At 41.7% G+C, this 17,984-nt stretch overlaps 2 protein-coding genes across 2 annotated transcripts in view; one reads left to right on the plus strand and one right to left on the minus strand.

The window, feature by feature from the left end:
- The window catches only part of LOC134355857 (uncharacterized), a 545,005-nt gene that overhangs the window by 328,958 nt on the left and 198,063 nt on the right, over nt 1-17,984 (plus strand). The window lies entirely within an intron of this gene.
- The window catches only part of LOC134355435 (uncharacterized), a 68,521-nt gene continuing 55,553 nt past the window's right edge, over nt 5,017-17,984 (minus strand). The window contains exons 10-13 of the mRNA XM_063065304.1: nt 14,831-14,909; nt 14,054-14,145; nt 11,148-11,194; nt 5,017-9,261 (exon numbers count right to left, since the gene is read on the minus strand). Coding sequence (XP_062921374.1) covers nt 9,007-9,261; nt 11,148-11,194; nt 14,054-14,145; nt 14,831-14,909 — 473 coding nt within the window. The 3' untranslated portion in view covers nt 5,017-9,006. The remainder of the gene's footprint in view (nt 9,262-11,147; nt 11,195-14,053; nt 14,146-14,830; nt 14,910-17,984) is intronic.

The raw sequence follows: 17,984 nt of genomic DNA on the forward strand, positions 1-17,984 counted from the left end.
AGCTTTTATAGATATGTAAAAAGGAAAAGACTGGTAAAGATAAATGTAGGTCCCCTACAGACAGAAACAAGTGAATTGATTATGGGGAGCAAGGACATGGCAGACCAATTGAATAATTACTTTGGTTCTGTCTTCACTAAGGAGGACATAAATAATCTTCCAGAAATAGTAGGGGACAGAGGGTCCAGTGAGATGGAGGAACTGAGCGAAATACTTGTTAGTAGGGAAGTGGTGTTAGGTAATTTGAAGGGATTGAAGGCAGATAAATCCCCAGGGCCAGATGGTCTGCATCCTAGAGTGCTTAAGGAAGTAGCCCAAGAAATAGTGGATGCATTAGTGATAATTTTTCAAAACTCGTTAGATTCTGGACTAGTTCCTGAGGATTGGAGGGTGGCTAATGTAACCCCACTTTTTAAAAAAGGAGGGAGAGAGAAACCGGGGAATTATAGACTGGTTAGCCTAACGTCAGTGGTGGGGAAACTGCTGGAGTCAGTTATCAAAGATGTGATAACAGCACATTTGGAAAGCGGTGAAATCATCGGACAAAGTCAGCATGGATTTGTGAAAGGAAAATCATGTCTGATGAATCTCATTGAATTTTTTGAGGATGTAACTATAGTAGAGTGGATGGGGAGAACCAGTGGATGTGGTATATTTGGATTTTCAAAAGGCTTTTGACAAGGTCCCACACAGGAGATTAGTGTGCAAACTTAAAGCATATGGTATTGGGGGTAAGGTATTGATGTGGCTGGAGAATTGGTTAGCAGACAGGAAGCAAAGAGTGGGAATAAATGGGACCTTTTCAGAATGGCAGGCGGTGACTAGTGGGGTACTGCAAGGCTCAGTGCTGGGACCCCAGTTCTTTACAATATATATTAATGACTTGGATGAGGGAATTAAATGCAGTATCTCCCAGTTTGCGGATGACACGAAGCTGGGTGGCAGTGTTAGCTGTGAGGAGGATGCTAAGAGGATGCAGAGTGACTTGGATAGGTTGGGTGAGTGGGCAAGTTCATGGCAGATGCAATTTAATGTGGATAAATGTGAAGTTATCCACTTTGGTGGCAAAAATAGGAAAACAGATTGTTATCTGAATGGTGGCCGATTAGGAAAAGGGGAGGTGCAAAGAGACCTGGGTGTCATTATACGCCAGTCATTGAAAGTGGGCATGCAGGTACAGCAGGCGGTGAAAAAGGCGAATGGTATGCTGGCATTTATAGCGAGAGGATTCGAGTACAGCAGCAGGGAAGTACTACTGTAGTTGTACAAGGCCTTGGTGAGACCACACCTGGAGTATTGTGTGCAGTTTTGGTCCACTAATCTGAGGAAAGACATCCTTGCCATAGAGGGAGTACAAAGAAGGTTCACCAGATTGATTCCTGGGATGGCAGGACTTTCATATGAAGAAAGACTGGATGAACTGGGCTTGTACTCGTTGGAATTTAGGAGATTGAGGGGGGATCTGATTGAAACGTATAAAATCCTAAAGGGATTGGACAGGCTAGATGCAGGAAGATTGTTCCCGATGTTGGGGAAGTCCAGAACAAGGGGTCACAGTTGGAGGATAAAGGGGATGCCTTTTAGGACCAAGATTAGGAAAAACTTCTTCACACAGAGAGTGGTGAATCTGTGGAATTCTCTGCCACAGGAAACAGTTGAGGCCAGTTCATTGGCTATATTTAAGAGGGAGTTAGATATGGCCCTTGTGGCTACGGGGATCAGGGGGTATGGAGGGAAGGCTGGGGCGGGGTTCTGAGTTGGATGATCAGCCATGATCATAATAAATGGCGGTGCAGGCTCGAAGGGCCGAATGGCCTAGTCCTGCACCTATTTTCTATGTTTCTATGTTAACAGAAACAATCCAACACATTAAGGGGATCCTGTAGCAGTTTAACACAATCTGATTACTTACGCAGGCTCAATCAAGTGGCAAACATCATTCATCAAAATCTTGCTTTAAAATACAAACTCAGAAATGAAATCACACTTTACTATAAATCCAAGCCTGATCCAGTTTTAGAGTCAGAATACCACAAATTATATTACGACTGATCAGTTATTACAGATAGGACAATCTATAATAATGTCCGGAAATAATAATACACAATAATTAAGTAAGAACAACTCATTTAGTAGATAAAGCTATTCCAAACCCACCTAACTTACAGAAATCAATAAATGAAAAACAGCTGGAACATGCTGAATTAAAAGAGGAAATTGAAAGACTTTGGAACATAAACAGGGTATACATTGCCTGATAGTAAAATCTACAACTAGTATCATCCCAAAGGCACTGCACAATAGCATTAAACAATTAGGGTTGCATGGTATTCTATGTACTACTAAAACTCTCAAGCTCTGTCTGTCTGTTTGTCTGTTTGTGACCTCCAATTAGGGCAAACGGTGTATTACAGCAGCACTTCTTTTGGCTAAATCGAATTAAAATGCTCTAAGTTACAGAATGTAGGCAAAGTTCAGGGTTATATATTTGTATAAAATTGCTCATTCTCCAAAATCAACAGGCTCGCATTCACCCAAGAGCTGATCCATCATCATGGAAATTGGGACATGACAGCCCAATGCATGCACACAGCCACCCTCAGCAGCGACACCTACTGGAGCAAAATGGCAGGGCAGCTCTATTTCGAGGGGTCACATTCTGCTAATCACCATCAGCATGTGCAGGATTGGGACAAATCTAACTGCCACCCATCAATAAGGGATAATTAAATCTTATTGTAATGACATACTTCAAGATACCCATAAAACCCTTTGCTGCAGTCAAAGGACAGCAGTGACTATATCACATCCGTTTAGGAAAGCGCCAACCACATCAAGAATAATCAGCATCCTTTGGTGTTACTGCTTCATATCTTCTATCCAGCATTAGAGTAAAAAAAATGGTCAGCCTAATTATGCCGCGTGGAAAGGGAAGGGGGACATTATGATCAAGAGATGACGCCAAACATCGTTGGGAACTGGTAAGGAGAGGGAGAGAAAAAGAATCGGATGAGGCCAGGGCCACAAGACTCCAGGATCATAGAGTCAGGACATAAAAAGATGAGAGAAGAAGAGACAGAGGAGGAGAGGCATGAATGTCTCCAAGATCAGAGATCAGTGAGATGAAGGATGAAGGATGAAGAGATGGGGGATGAAAGGACTGCACATTTCCAGAATGACAACGAAAGGCACAAGGGTAGCAGATAAACCAGAAATGATGCCATCAAAAGTGTCCTTCACTAAACGAGGAGGAGCTATATTTGCTTTGCTACGTGTCATTCTTCTTTAATAAACTGAGGTTTTCTACTTCAGTTTCCAAAGCAAAGCGATACCAATAGCATTGAGGAAAATTTAAAATGTTCATTCTGGTCACATCAGACTGCACTACCCTTCTCTCAAAGGGTGCCCCAATAGGTCACCCCATTGTCTAGTATCTATGTAAGTCTTCTGAAATCCACAATACCAAACACCACTAGAACAGTCGGAAAGTTCTTAGCAATTGAGAAATGTGTGTGCTTGGCTATGCCCGTACCTCAAATTTTACCAGCTTGAGCTGAGAAATTAAGAAAAAAATAATAAGTGGTGCTCTGTTGGTCATGGTTGACCTTGTATGCTGTGTCCCAGCAGTCTACATGATAAGCAAGCCAGTACAATATAGAGTGTAAGCTGTTGCCCATGTAGCAGGCTCGCCTTCTTCACACAGCCAATGATTCCAAAGGAATGGCAGATATAAATACAGTTTGGCACCAGCGGCATCACAGGAGTTGCCAATCAGTATTGAACTCAATGTCGGACTGGAATAGGGACTCCAGCTCCAGATACTCCCCAAGCCTTACCCATGAGTGGGTATTACTGCAAGGCAGCAGAAGTTTGAGTTGCAGAGTCTTCCAGAGGAAGTGATAAGGCAGGTACAAACGTACCCATTTAAGAAGCACATGGATAGGTACATGGAGTGGCAGGGCTCAGAGAGATGTGGGCTGAATGCAGGAAATGAGAATCAGAATCCGGTTTAATATCACTGCCCTATGTCGTGAAATTTGATGGTTCACATCAGAGTTTCATTGATAGACATAATAATAAAAAACTGTAAATTACTATATATATATATATATATATATATATATATATACCTATTGCAAGTTTCAGTGTATTAATTATTAAAACACTGAAATTTACAGAAAGTATTGTGAAAGTGTGAAAAATAATTAAATTAAATGCATAAAGGAGGAAAAAATAGTGTTATAGTGTTCATGGGTTCACTGTCCATTCACCAATCTGCTGGTTGAGGGTTTGAAGCTGTTCCTGAAACAATGAGTGTTTGATTTAAGGCTTGAGTACATTCTCCTTGATGGTAGCAATGAGGAGAGGGCATGCCCTATGTAAAGAGGGTCCTCAATGATGTATACTGTTTTTTTGAGGCATTACCTTTTGAAAGTGTCTTTGATTGTGGGAAGATAGTGCCCACGATGGAATTGGCTGAGTTTAAACTTTCTGCAGATTTTACTGTACAATTACCCCTCCATGCCAGACAGTGATGGATTCAGTTAGAATGCTCTCCACCGTACATCTGTAGAAATCTGTGAGTATCACTGACGCCATACCAAGTCTCCTCAAACTTCCGATGAAATATGCCGCCATTGTGCCTCCATTGTAATTGCATCAATATGTTGGGCCCAGGATAGATATTCAGAGATGTTGACACTGAGGAACTTGAAACTGCTCACCCTTTGCCCTGCTGATCCCTCGCTGTGCACTGGTGTATGTTCACTAGACTTCTCCCACCTGAACTGGGAGCAGCTGGGGTGGGCACTGCAGTCAGCATGGACAGACTGGGCCGAAAGGCCTTTATCCACGCTGTATTGCTCTGTAACTCTACGAGATTGTTGTGAGTGCTGAACTGAGCCACATGGACACTGAACATGTGAGATACAGAAGAACTTTATTCAACACAGCAGATTGAGAGAGTCTATTTCTGCTCTCTCCAAGCATCAGAACAGTGATGCTTTATACCTTGTAAATAAAAAGACAACAAACAGTGAATAAATGCAATTTAATAGCTATTGTTACTTAATCCTTAACTTTAATTCTTAAAAATAGACTGGCAGCTTTTGCAGAATTGCATATTTATAATGGAAGGACATCCCAAATGAACAGCATATCTGAATTTTAATAGACTTGTGGCTGGTCCAAGAGCATCTCAGCATAAGCACCAGGCACCCAAAATGTATATTTTTTATTGCAAAGTTGAGCAATGACCCCCTGACTATACAAAGGCCTTTAATACTGTATTAATTCAGGAGACGGCCACTTAATGGTTCCCCTGATTTTATCCTGAAGGCTTGATTAAGTGCAATTTAATATCACCATTCTTCTATTGTCTCACACTGGGGTGGTATAGAATCAGACGAGGCCACCCTCAGGGTGAAGGAGCAACACCTTATATTTCATCTGGTTAACCGCTAACCTAATAGCATGAATATTGGTTACTCCATCCTGTTAAATAAAAGTCCTTCCCCCTTCACTCTTCTTCAATTCCCCACTCTGGCCTCTTACCTTTTCTTAACTGCCTCTACCTCCCCCGGGACCCCTCCATCTTCCCTTTCTCCTATGGTCCACTCTCCTCTTCTATCAGAGTCCAGCCCTTCTTCTCCAGCCTTTATCTTTCAAACTCACCTGGTTTCACCTTCCAGCTATCCTCCTTTCCCTCCCCCTCCTTTTTATTCTGGCATCTTCACCCTTCCTTTCCACTCCTGATGAAGAATCTCGGACCCAAACATCGACTGTTCATTCACTCCCGTGGATGCTGCCTGTTCCTCCAGCCTTCTGTGTATGTTGCTTTAGAATCAGAATGTCTCACACTCAGTGATTGGTTTCAAAACTCTTTGACAATCAGTGGATTACATTGTACTTCAGGAAGCTTTGCTCCCATTTTTAATTAATACCAATTATCTCTATAATTTTATAACTCCTGGATAATACACAGCAGTGAAGAAAATGACTGATAAGGGGAATGTAGTAGATGTTTTACACATGGTCTGTTGTAAATCTTTTGTCATGGTCCTTCATATTATGCTGGTCCAGAAAATCAAGTAACACAGGATCCATAGTGAGTTTGTAAGTTAGAAGCAAAGTTGGCATGTTGACAGACAACTAAGGCCATGGTGGAGGGGTGATTATCTGACTGGAGGCCTGTGACCAGTGGAGCTCTGTAAGATTCAGTGCTTGGATCTCTGTTGCTTGTAATAGATATAAATGATTTGCATGAAAATATAGGTAGTTTTGTAGACAAAATAAAATTGTAGGATCTGTGGATAGTGAAGAATGTGGTCGAAGGATACAGCAAGATATAGATCAGCTGGGAATTGGGACAGAGAAAAGACATATAGACTTCAAATCACGCAAGCATGAGGTGTTGCATTTTGGGAGGTAAAATGCAAGACAAAATTATATAGTTACTGGCAGGACGCTGTGGAGCACTGATCTACAATGAGATTGTGACATGCAAGTCCACAGCTCCCGAAAGTAACAATGCGAGTGAGCAGGGCAGTAAAGGCAGTGTATGGCATGCTTGCCAGCATTGAGTATGAAAGTTGGCAAGTCATGTTGCAACTGTGTAAAACTTTGGCAATACTTAGAGTAATTGACTGTAGTTTCGGTCTTCATGCTATAGAAAGAATGTGGAGGCTTCGGAGATGTCTGTACAATAGAGGTTAACCATGGTTTTGCCTGGATTAGAGTGTAATAGCTATATGGGGAGCTTGGACAAGTTGGAGTGTCAGAGCCTGAGGGGCGAGCTATTGGAAAGGTGTGAAATTACGAAAGGCATAGATAGGAGAGATAGTCATAGCTTCCAGGGTAGAAGTGTAAAATACAAAAGGACCCACATTTAAGGTGTACAGTAGAAACTTTGAAGGGGATGTGAGAGACATTTTTTTTAAATACACAGGGAGTATAAGTAGTGCCTGGAATTGTCTACCAAGGGATGTGGTGGAAGCAGATACAATAGCAACATTGAAAAGGTATTTAAACAGACACATGGACAGGTAAGAACGTGCAGACAGATGGAATTAGTTGGACTGGAATAATGGTCAGCACAGACAGGATGAGCCAAAGGGCCTTTCCCTGTGTTATACCTTGATATGATCTACATTCTATATTCTTTGTTTCGCTGAATTTGCCTCAAAAGGTGAGAGAGTAGATTTCCAGTCAGTCTCATACAGCAATCTCTCATTATATAACAAACTCAAAATCCCAAGAATCCTTCTGGGAAAAGTTTGCTGTACTCAATCCATTGTAACTGTATCCTTCCTCAGGTGGAAAGAAACACAAAATGGTCCAGATGCAGTCTTACCAGGGCTCTGTATAATTGGAACATGATAATCACTCTGTTAGCATTTAAATAGGTGAAAAAAGTTATGACTGAGGAGGGTGTGTCTTGAGTGAATATTGTAGAACTCAGAAAGAGGAGCAAGGGCATTTTGACATTTGTAGGGGTGATCTAGCCTCCAAGAGGACCACAACCTTGTCAAGGTTTGAAGGCTTGTGTGCCTCAGTGACCCAGAGAGCTATGCTTTGTCTCTTGGTAGGGTTATCCTTGCCAATCAGGTCAAAGTGCAGAGGCCAGACTAAGAGTGGTCCACCGGTCCTCCAGGTTCGGGGTTTCAGCTCAGGGCTAACAACCCTGACAGGTAAAACAAAACTGTTATAGAAACAGCAATGAAGAGTCCTTCTGCATCTGAGTGAGATGGTATTGCTGATTCTCAACCTGGGATTTGCCCAGCTACCAAGAGTGAAAACTGAGAGGAAGCTACTGACATGATGAAGGAAGCCCTGAACACCACCAGAGATGGAGGACATTCATTGGTGCCCAAAATGCCAGCAGCTGAACGGGCAGTAACACAGAGAGATCTAGACTCAGACCCTTGCTTCCAATAGGTCATACTTGCTGATGAAGAGGAGCTAGAAAGGGGCCTGGGTGGAAGAAGCAGCTCAGAAAAAAGCTTGACAAAGTAATTATGTGGATAGATTAAAGCAAAAGAGTTACACTCAGTGGCCACTCGATTGGGTACACCTGTTCACCTGCTCATAACGCAAATTCCTAATCAGCCAATCATGTGGTAGCAATGTGATGCATAAAAGCATGCAGATCTGGTCAAGAGGTTCAGTTGTTGTTCAGAACAAACATTGGAATGGAGAAGAAATGTGACATAAGCGATTAACAAAAAAAAAGATCCAGTGAGTGGCAGTTCTATGCGTGCAAATGCCTTGTTACTGAGAGAGGTCAGAGGTGTTGGAAACCACTGCATTTTTAAAGTAATTCTTTCTATAAGATCTGTACTTTTTAAAAAACTCACGTATTTTTCACCGTACGTGCTGGTTTGTCCCCACTCATTGGCAGAAAGCGTTATAGCAGTTAAACTCATGGTTTATCATTTTTCTCATTTTTCACTGGGTAAGTATTAGCACATTACCCACGTGAGGTAATTGTTTCAATTATGTATTGTATTAAGCCATTTTTTCTCTATAAGGAATTCTACTTAGCTATAAAAGTAATGGATTTTTCAGAGGTGCCATCTTTTTGCCTTTGTATTCTTTGCTGTTCATTTACCTCTTACTTTGTTACTCAGCTCTTAATTTATTTTGCTTTGTATTTGTCTGTTTGTTTGTAGTTTAAAATAAACAATCATTAGAATTAAGATGCACATCCTTCCTGACTCCCAGAAGAACCAGAAGAAAGATTAAATAAAGAGGTCTTATAGAGGACAATGGCCAGACTGGTGGAAGGTGACAGTAATTTAAATAAACATGTGTTACAACAGTGGTGTGCAGAAGAACACTTTTCAATGCAGAACACACTGACATACATGCTTTTATGCATCTAGTTGCTGCTACATGATTGGCTGATTAGATATTTTCATTAACAAGCATCAACAGGTGTACCTAATAAAGTGGCCTCTGAGCGCAACTCTTCTGCCTTAATTCATCCACATAATTACTTTATCAAGCTTATTCCAAGTCCTGTGGGGTACGAGGAGAGGAAGTTTTCCGTTTGGGCCTTGCGGGTTGGCTCTGAAATTTGATATCTGCGTAGGTGACACTGTCCTCATCAGTAAAAGAGTGCACTGCTCTTGATCTTCTTTTAAATTTCACGTTGGCATACACATTTCCATTTTCACTGTTAGCCAACTGGGCAGCTGCCTCATTGCTTCGAACATGGTGTAGATCTGCATAAACGATGTTTTCTTCCATCATGGCCAGTTCCTGAAATGATAAATAACTTCCAAGATCTATTTTATGTCTGTTGAATGTGAAAGGTGAGGGTGTGAAAGGTTACTGGGAGAAGGCAGGAAAATAGGGTGGAAGGAAAATAAATCAGTCATGATTGAAGGGTGGAACAGTCTTGATGGGCCAAATGGCCTAATTCTGCTCCTATACCATATGATCTTACGGTTTTAAGTTCCTCCAATTTTTAAAAATAACTATCCTATGTTCATAACTCAAGTTCTTTTCTGATCTGTAAGTGGAAACACCTTCACTATCCTGTAAAACAATTGGATAGTCTTGAACACATCTACTAGATCACCCTCAGTTTTCTCTCTTTAAATAAACCCTGATCCTTTAAATAAACCCTCAACTTCTAGAATTTAATTTTCCAGAGTGGTTGATAACAGCTTATGACTCAATGACTGTGATCCTCAGTCAGGACCCACTACTAACTGGGCAACAACAGCATGTTGCTTTACAACACCAACATGCTAAGCTGGTCCAAGGTGTTTCACAGAGTTTAGCAAGAGAAGAGTTTCAAAATGAACTTGAGAATTATTTGGGCAAATTACAATATTTTTAGGATTTACAGTCTAAATGGTTTGTTGTAGGAGGTTAATTGATCACATGGGTGTAATTAGGTGGCTCGTGGGTCGGAAGGACCGGTTACTCTGCTGTATCTCTAATGAACAAAAGTTAAGAGGACAGAATTGCAGGAGTTCATGGTGTTAAGTCTAGTGTGTGGGATTTGGGCAGCTGAAGCTACCGACATTGGTAGTGGGATTCCAAGACTGGAGGATGCACAAGAGGAACAAACAGTTCTCTGAGGGTACAGCTCTTGGAGAGAACGTGATGCAAAGAAGGGAAAATGTACGGCAGAGCAGAATCCTTCAGCAATCTCCACTCTGCAGTTAGTTACCTTTGGAAAAGTGAAAAGCAACTGATGAAATTGTGAAATTGAGAAAGCTCTTTGATGATATTGACCTTAATTATTCAATTTGGAAAAATTAAATCAATTAGAACATTAATTATTGAAGGTAATAATAACAAGCAAGCTGAAAACTGTGGAAAATATCATGAACAAAGATTGTTGATAACAGACCTAAGGGTCAATAGAATATTCATACTGGTGTCAGGATTGAGGGGTAGGGTGAGAAAGTGGGTGGGTGAGGTCAGCACAGGACAGATACTTATTTAAAGATACAGCTTGGTAACAGGCCATTCTGGCCCAACAAGCCCGTATTACCCAATTAAACTCATGTGACCAAATTAACATACTAACCTCTTTGGAATGTGGGAGGAAACCAGAGCACCCAGAGGAAATCCACACGGTCACGGAGAGAACATAAAACCTCCTTACAGAGAGGAGTGGAAATGAACCCAAGGTACTGGCGCTGTTTAGTGTTACACTAACCACTAAGCTACTGTGTCATCTCTAAAATTGTTATTCTTAATTGATCTGACCCATTTTTTCTGATTTCACATTGAGTTTGAGACTCAGAGGGAATATACAAAATGTAAACTGAAAAGCCATTGAACCCAAAGACAGATTTACACAATTAGATGCTCCATCTCTAACAGTAGAGAAAGGACCAATCTCACTCTTCACCATTCAGTAATGATAATAAAGACTGGAGCCACTTAGATGAACAGTCAGGTAAAATATTATAGACGCACTTTAGGAAAAGCTGGATGAGCAGAACAGAAAGAGACAAATAACCCGAAGGATAGGCCAATAGAAATCAATGAGGGGGGGTTCGGAGGTTTGTGTCTAATATAAATACTAGACTGGACTAGTGGGGATTAATGAGCTGTAAACTCCCATGTAATCCAATTTCTAAACATTCTGAAGCATTCAGACAATTTATACTTCAAGTCCGTACCTGGGTATCCTTGTTGCCTTCTCCGTGAGTTGTGTTGTGCTTAGATTCTGGAAAATACAACATTACTGCTAAAAATTCCATGTCAGGAACAGACATAAAGATTTATTTATTTGTTTATTTAGTGATACAGCACACAGCAGGCAATTTCAGCCTTCCCCAGCAACCCTGGACAAACCAGATTAACCGTAACCTAATCATGGTGCAATTTCCATTGACCAATTCACCTACCCGGTACGTCTTTGGACTGTGGGAGGAAACTGGAGGACCCGGAGTGTATCCATGCATCCCACAGGGAGGACATACAGAGACTCCTTTCAGAACGGCACTGGAATTGAACTGCAAACTTCAGAACGCCCCGAGCTGTAATAGCTTCACATGAACCACTAGGTTACCATGACACCCATACTGAATCTCAGAACCACGGGAACCCCAGCTGCAACACAGTAGTGATTCTTCACACAGAGCAAACCTCTGCTCTGGTTACTGCACAATGTTCAGAAAGGATCATATTGTTTTTTACCTCACCTTCTCTGCTACTGAAAACTAACGTTTATCATCTTTGAACATTATGATAAAGGTTTTGGATTTGAAATTTTATCTTTCTTTTTATTGCTACAAATTCTGTCTGATTTACCTACATTTCCTTCATTGTCTGTGTGTGTGTGCTTAGAGAATATTTCTCCTTCACAATATGATGGAGCAGATTACCTGACAATATTCACACTGTCCCATGAACATCTCACTGATCTCCCCAGGACTCTGTGGTAGATTGTCCCTCAGGCAGGAGGAACAAACTGCCCAAAATAAAAATCATCTCATTTACCAACTGACCATAAATCCTTTCAAATTCAACACCAAGATAAACAATTTCATATGGAAACCGAATGTCCCATCCTCAATGAACGGCTTTGATGGCCTTAGACTATTAGTGAATCTCATGTTCCTTCCTGATATAGTTTGCTATTTTATTTCTAGCCACTAGATATCACTGCTTACTTGTAAGTTTACAGCAGTTTTTCATTCCTTACTACTGTGTTTCTAAGCAATTGACCTTTGACATTAGGTTGGCCTTTTTATAATCACTTGTGTACTTATTCGTTCATTTATCAGAAACAACTTGTGATGAGTCAAAGGAATTTTAATCAACATTTGAATCCATCTCTTGTGAGAACAGCTAGAAGCATTGTCTTTTTACTCAGCTCCTTGTGCACTGCAATGCATTGGTGACCAATAAAACCACCTTCAGACTACAACTACACCTGGACTGGAGTTTATCTATCTGTCTAGTCTAAAAAATAGGGAAAACCCTTGAGTGAGGGCAGAATAGTGCAAGTTGAATTGTGAACAGATTTTATTTCCCAAATCCTGCTTCCCATTTTTTAATTAATGGTAGTTAACCATATAAAGAGAAATTTCAAAGGAAATCAAGAGCAGTACATTCTATTACTGATGAGGATAATGTCACCGATGCAGAAATCAAATCTCAAAGCCTGCCCATCTTTAAATCTTCATTTATCCTATTACTACCCACCTTTTGTCTCACACGTCATCATTCCTTATGAACTTATTCTGTCCTGTACTCCCTCAGAAACCCTCTCTTTTGTGCTTCCTTCCGTACTTCCTCTGCATCTCAAGACTCGTTATTGCTCACATATTCCAGTTCTGATGCAAGACCATTGCCTTGAAGGATCAGCTGTTCCTCTCTCCATAGCTGCCATCTGACATGCTGTGCATCCCTAGCACTTTTCTGCCTATATCTCAGGGAATATTTAGGGAATTTCTCTTTGGAAAAGAATGCATTCCTTTGGTTCAGATCTTTGCAATAAACACTGGCTAGGGGATAATACTACGCTGAAAGTAATTGTCTGGTTTGTTGGGGAGAGAGAGAGAGAGAGAGGCCAGAAACTAAATCACGGGGAGCAGTTGAAATATTAGTTGTCTTAATTTTCAGCCAGTGAGTTGGAGGCTGCAGGGGCTTTATTTTCCAGTGTTCAACTCCATTTCCCCATCTAATAATAACACAGAGATGATCTCTGTACTCACAGTTCTCTTCAATGGTTTACAAAGTCTACTTAAAGGACACAAGATTACTTATTTATTTATTTATACATCACAGAGTAAACCCTTCTGGCCCTTTGTGCCACGCTGACCCAGTGACCCCGACAAGCCTGATTAAACTTAATCCAATCATGGAACAATTTACAATGACCATATAACTCTCTTTGGAGAGTGGGAGGAAACTGGAGCACCCAGAGACACGTTCAATGGGCTGGACACAGAGACTCTGTACAGAACAACATCGGAATTGAACTCCGATCTCCAAAAAGCCCCAAGGAGTAACAGTGTGGTGCTAACCCCTACGCTACCGTGGTGCCCATCTCAGGATCATCTCAGCAAAGCAGACCCGTGACTTAATCTACAGCAACCAATGAGAGCAGGGTACTTTGTCCAGTGATATATAGTGAGTGGTAGATAGGTGAAAGATACACCTGATCTTTTTTTTTTGAGAATGACATGAGAGAATGAGTTTACACATACATTGTCCAAATGATTGCTTTTAATTTGGAAGTTGTACTGAGGAACAGCTTATGGAATACACCTTCAAATACAACAGCTAATTCCCCAAAACTGAGTACAACAGTGAGACCACCTAAATCTTTCTTCAACCCAGCCTCTTGGTTCTCTGCCATTCCACACCTGAGGTGAGATTCCATCACCTGATGTTTCAGGAATAATGGAGTCACCAGGTTCAGTGGAAGCAACACCATTTTATCATGTGTTGTAAACCAACAAATTGGCACTCTAATCCTGGCTTTTTGTTGACGGCAACGAAATCAAGTTCTTTAAGGTTCAGCTGCTAGTTATCATATTCATCATGAAATAATTAAAGGAAAAAAGAAACCTACCCCTGTTTTTTCTCTTCAGGTAGCAAAGTAGACAAATGACAAGTAGTATGAGAAGAGTTCCAACGACACTGAGCACAATTATGTAAGTAGGCCTGTGGTAAAGAATAGGAAAGGGTCAGTCCTGGTTTGAAACTTATTCTTGGCCATTTGTAAAGTCTGACATTTACACAGCATTTTTCATGCATTCAGGATGTCTGCAGATCAGAAAATGAACATTAGACACTGTTGACAGTGTGGGAAATTGCAATAGCCGATCTGCTCACAGCAAGGTCTCACAAGTAGAAATGTGACCACGACCAATGATAGCGATTTGGTTAAAGAGTAACTATTGTCCGGGCTATTTGGGAACCCTCACATGTTCTTTTACAAACATTTCATTGGAACTGTTACATTAAAGAATTGATTGGTGGCTTCTTCTCTGACAGACAGAGTTGCTGACCATGTAGCCGAACCTCTTCTTTGAATGGTTTCCATGGTTTTCTTTGTTTTGCGGCTGTCTGGACCCTTGTTTGGCTTGGACGAGTCAGGCTGAAGGGCCTGTTGTTCTAATATACAACAATGACTTTAGTACTCAGAATATTTAGGGTAAGAAGATTATCTTTGATCTCAGGCTTGACACCTGTACAAGAAAATCAGTTTCCAACACATCATTTCATTGAAGTTAATCATGTCAAATGTTTTTAATACCAGTTAAAGAGAAACAGATTTCTCTCCCAACTGGCTCTATTTGGAAGGAGTAGCAGTGAAACCAGCCGTAGAGAGAAACTTATACTTTACATTTTATCTGATTTAGATTCTTCCCCTTGTGTAGTTGTCGTAGATTCTGTCACAGTATTTTCACAGAAATGGATTGGCCCTGTTAAAAGAAAATCAAATTAAATTTTATCTGCTTTGTATTTGCAAAAACAAGAGAGCACAATCGGTGGACCAATGGGTACTTGAGCACGGTAGACCAAAGGTGATCTGTTATCCAATACACATTTAAAGATTAAAGATGAGATTTATTTGTCATATGTTCATCAGATCACACAGTGAAATGCATTGTTAGCAATGACAACCAACACAGCATATTTTCTGGGGGAAGCCTGCAAGTGTTCCATGCTTCCAGCACCAAAATGGCTTGCCTATGAATTACTAATACTTGCCCGTGTGCCTTTGGAACGTGACAGGAAATCAGAGTACCCAGAGGAAACCCACACAGTCACTGGGAGAATGCACAAACAACTTGCAACAGTGGTGGGAATTGGGCTCCGGTCGCTGATCACTGGTGCTGTAGTGGTGTTATGCTTATTGCTGTTCTCCTGAGCACCCAATTACATTCACTGACAATTTGGATTCTTTCCCGTATTCAGGTACTGGTGGTGTGGAGATGCCGCTGGGGACTTGGACTGAGGGAACTGTAATCCCAATCATAAGGGGAAGTTCCAGCCAGGGAGCTGGCCTCTGCCAGCCATGGGGAGACTTCTTTCCGGGGCCCCATCACCCTCTGCAGGGGCGTGGTCATAACTGTGCTTGAGTATTCAGGCAGATAATGGTTCAAGTACACTTTTTATCCAACAGGATAATGCAGGACGTTTTCTCAATGAAAAGGCTGTTCCTCAGTACAAACTCCAATTAAGTGCAATCATTTGTACATAAACACGAGGAAATCTGCAGATGCTGAAAATTCTAGCAACACACACAAAATGCTGGTGAACCCAGCAGGCCAGGCAGCATCTCTAGGAAGAGGTACAGTCGACGTTTTGGGCCGAGACCCTTTGTCAGGTGTAACTGAAAGAAGAGATAGTAAGAGATTTGAAAGTAGGAGGGAGAGGAGGAGATCCGAAATGATAGGAGAAGACTGTAGGGGGACAGATGAAGCTAAGAGCTAGAAAGTTGATTGGCAAAAGGGGTACAAGGCTGGAGAAGGGAAGGATCATGGGATGGGAGGCCTAGGGAGAAAGAAAGGGGGAGGGGAGCACCAGAGGAAGAAGGAGAGCAGGCAAGGAGTTCAACATAAACTCCATCCATCCCTCAGGGAATATTTCATGTATTAAAGAGATCCCCTCTGAAGCTTTTAGACTGTTGAGCACGACTCTCAAATGAGATTTGTAGATCTATTAGGTTCAACGAAATGTGAAATGTTTGGTAGAAACAGCAAAGTTGAGTATTAGAAGTAGTTTAGAATTCATGACAAAACAAAGTAATTGATTAAAGCATTGAAAATACAGAACATGAGCAGGTTTACAGGGAACATATATACCTATGTGAAAACTTCTATAGATATGTGAAGAGAAGATTAACTAAAACAAATATTGGCCATCTAATAGACCGAAATGGGAGAATTTATAATGGGCACAAAGAAACACAAGACCAATTCAATATTTTGGTTTTGCCTTTTGTCCTGCTTCACCACATTTCCTGATAACTCATGTCAGGCTAGTTGCTCTATAATTTCCACTCTTCTCTGTACCTCCTTTTTTAAAATAGAAGGGTTAGCATCTCTCCTGTCCATTGGAATTAAATATGGCCGATAATGCATCTATAGTTTTCTCATGCCAATTCCTTATGTCCTCTGGGATGTAGAGTATCAGAACCTGGAGATTTATTGGTTTTCAGTCACATCAGTTTTCCCATCACCATTCTGATATTATTGGTGAATACCGACTTTCTTCTTCTTTGGTTGTCCATCGAAATCGGATGACAACGTCCACTCCTTTAACGGTGTGACCTTTGATGACTATACAGTCCTATCCTGGACCCACAAGCTCTATTGCAGGTGGAACATGCATATGTAGTAGTGGTGGAAACCATGGCTGCATTTCTCCTGGCTCTCTTCTGCTGTCTTCTGGTTGTTCTTTCCATCCCCAGAATACGAACCCCGTCCCTACACAGCTGTCGCCAAGTGATACGGTCAGCAGCAACATCCTCCAGGTCCTTGGGTCTGATCTTGCACTTCCTTAAAGCATTCTTCATCTGATCCTTATAGCACTTTTTCAGCCCTCCAGCTGAGCGTCGACCATGATGTAGCTGGCCGTATAACACTCTGCGGGTTAGCTGGCATGGGGGCATCCTTATCACGTGCCCCAGCCATTGCAGCTGACGCTGGGTGATCATGGCCTCCATACTTCTGCAGTTGGTCTTTACGAGTATTTCAGTGTGAGACACCCGCTCACGCCAAGTAATTCCCAGGACACACTGGAGGCAGCTTATGTGAAAGCACTCCAAGGACTTGATGTGATGGCCGTAGGCCATACTTCACAGCTATAAAGGAGGGTGGTGACACAGACTGCTTGGTATACGGCGACCTTTGTGGAGGGACAAAGACTCCTGTTCTGAAAGACTCTACGCTGAAGTTTCCCAAAGGCAGCTGATGCCTGTTTAATGCGGCTCTGGATGTCGTTGTCAATGCCGCTATCCTCAGACAGAATGCTCCCCAGATATTTGAAAGATGGCACTACTAACAGCTTTTCATCACCAACAGTGAAGGCAGGTAGAGTGGGTGGGATGCTGGTACTCCACTGGCAAAGTGGTATTGACAGTCAGCCCAATCGTGCTGTACGCTCTCACCACCACAGCAAGGACAGTCTGAAGATCCTCTGGAGTATGGGCCACAAGAGCACAGTGGTCTGCATACTGCAGTTCCAGGTCCTGCTCTCCACGGAGTTTGGTGGTTGTGTGGAGCCTCCCAATGTCAAAGAGGTTGCCATCTAATCTGACGTCCACTGCCACACTGCTGATGTCTTCAGTCTTGTTGTGGAGAAGCTTGGTAACACACAAGAGGAAGATGTTAAAGAGCACTGGCACTAGCACACACCCCTGCCTCACCCCTGTTTTACCTTTCAATAAACCCTCTGATCTCCAGTATTTCTGGGAGAGTAATTGTTTCCCATATCTCTTAATCTCTCCACCTCTGAAAAAAGTAACTAGATCTTACTTGAATACATGTTCA

Source organism: Mobula hypostoma, chromosome 13 (genome assembly GCF_963921235.1).
Source record: "Mobula hypostoma chromosome 13, sMobHyp1.1, whole genome shotgun sequence".
Classification (NCBI taxonomy): domain Eukaryota; kingdom Metazoa; phylum Chordata; class Chondrichthyes; order Myliobatiformes; family Myliobatidae; genus Mobula; species Mobula hypostoma.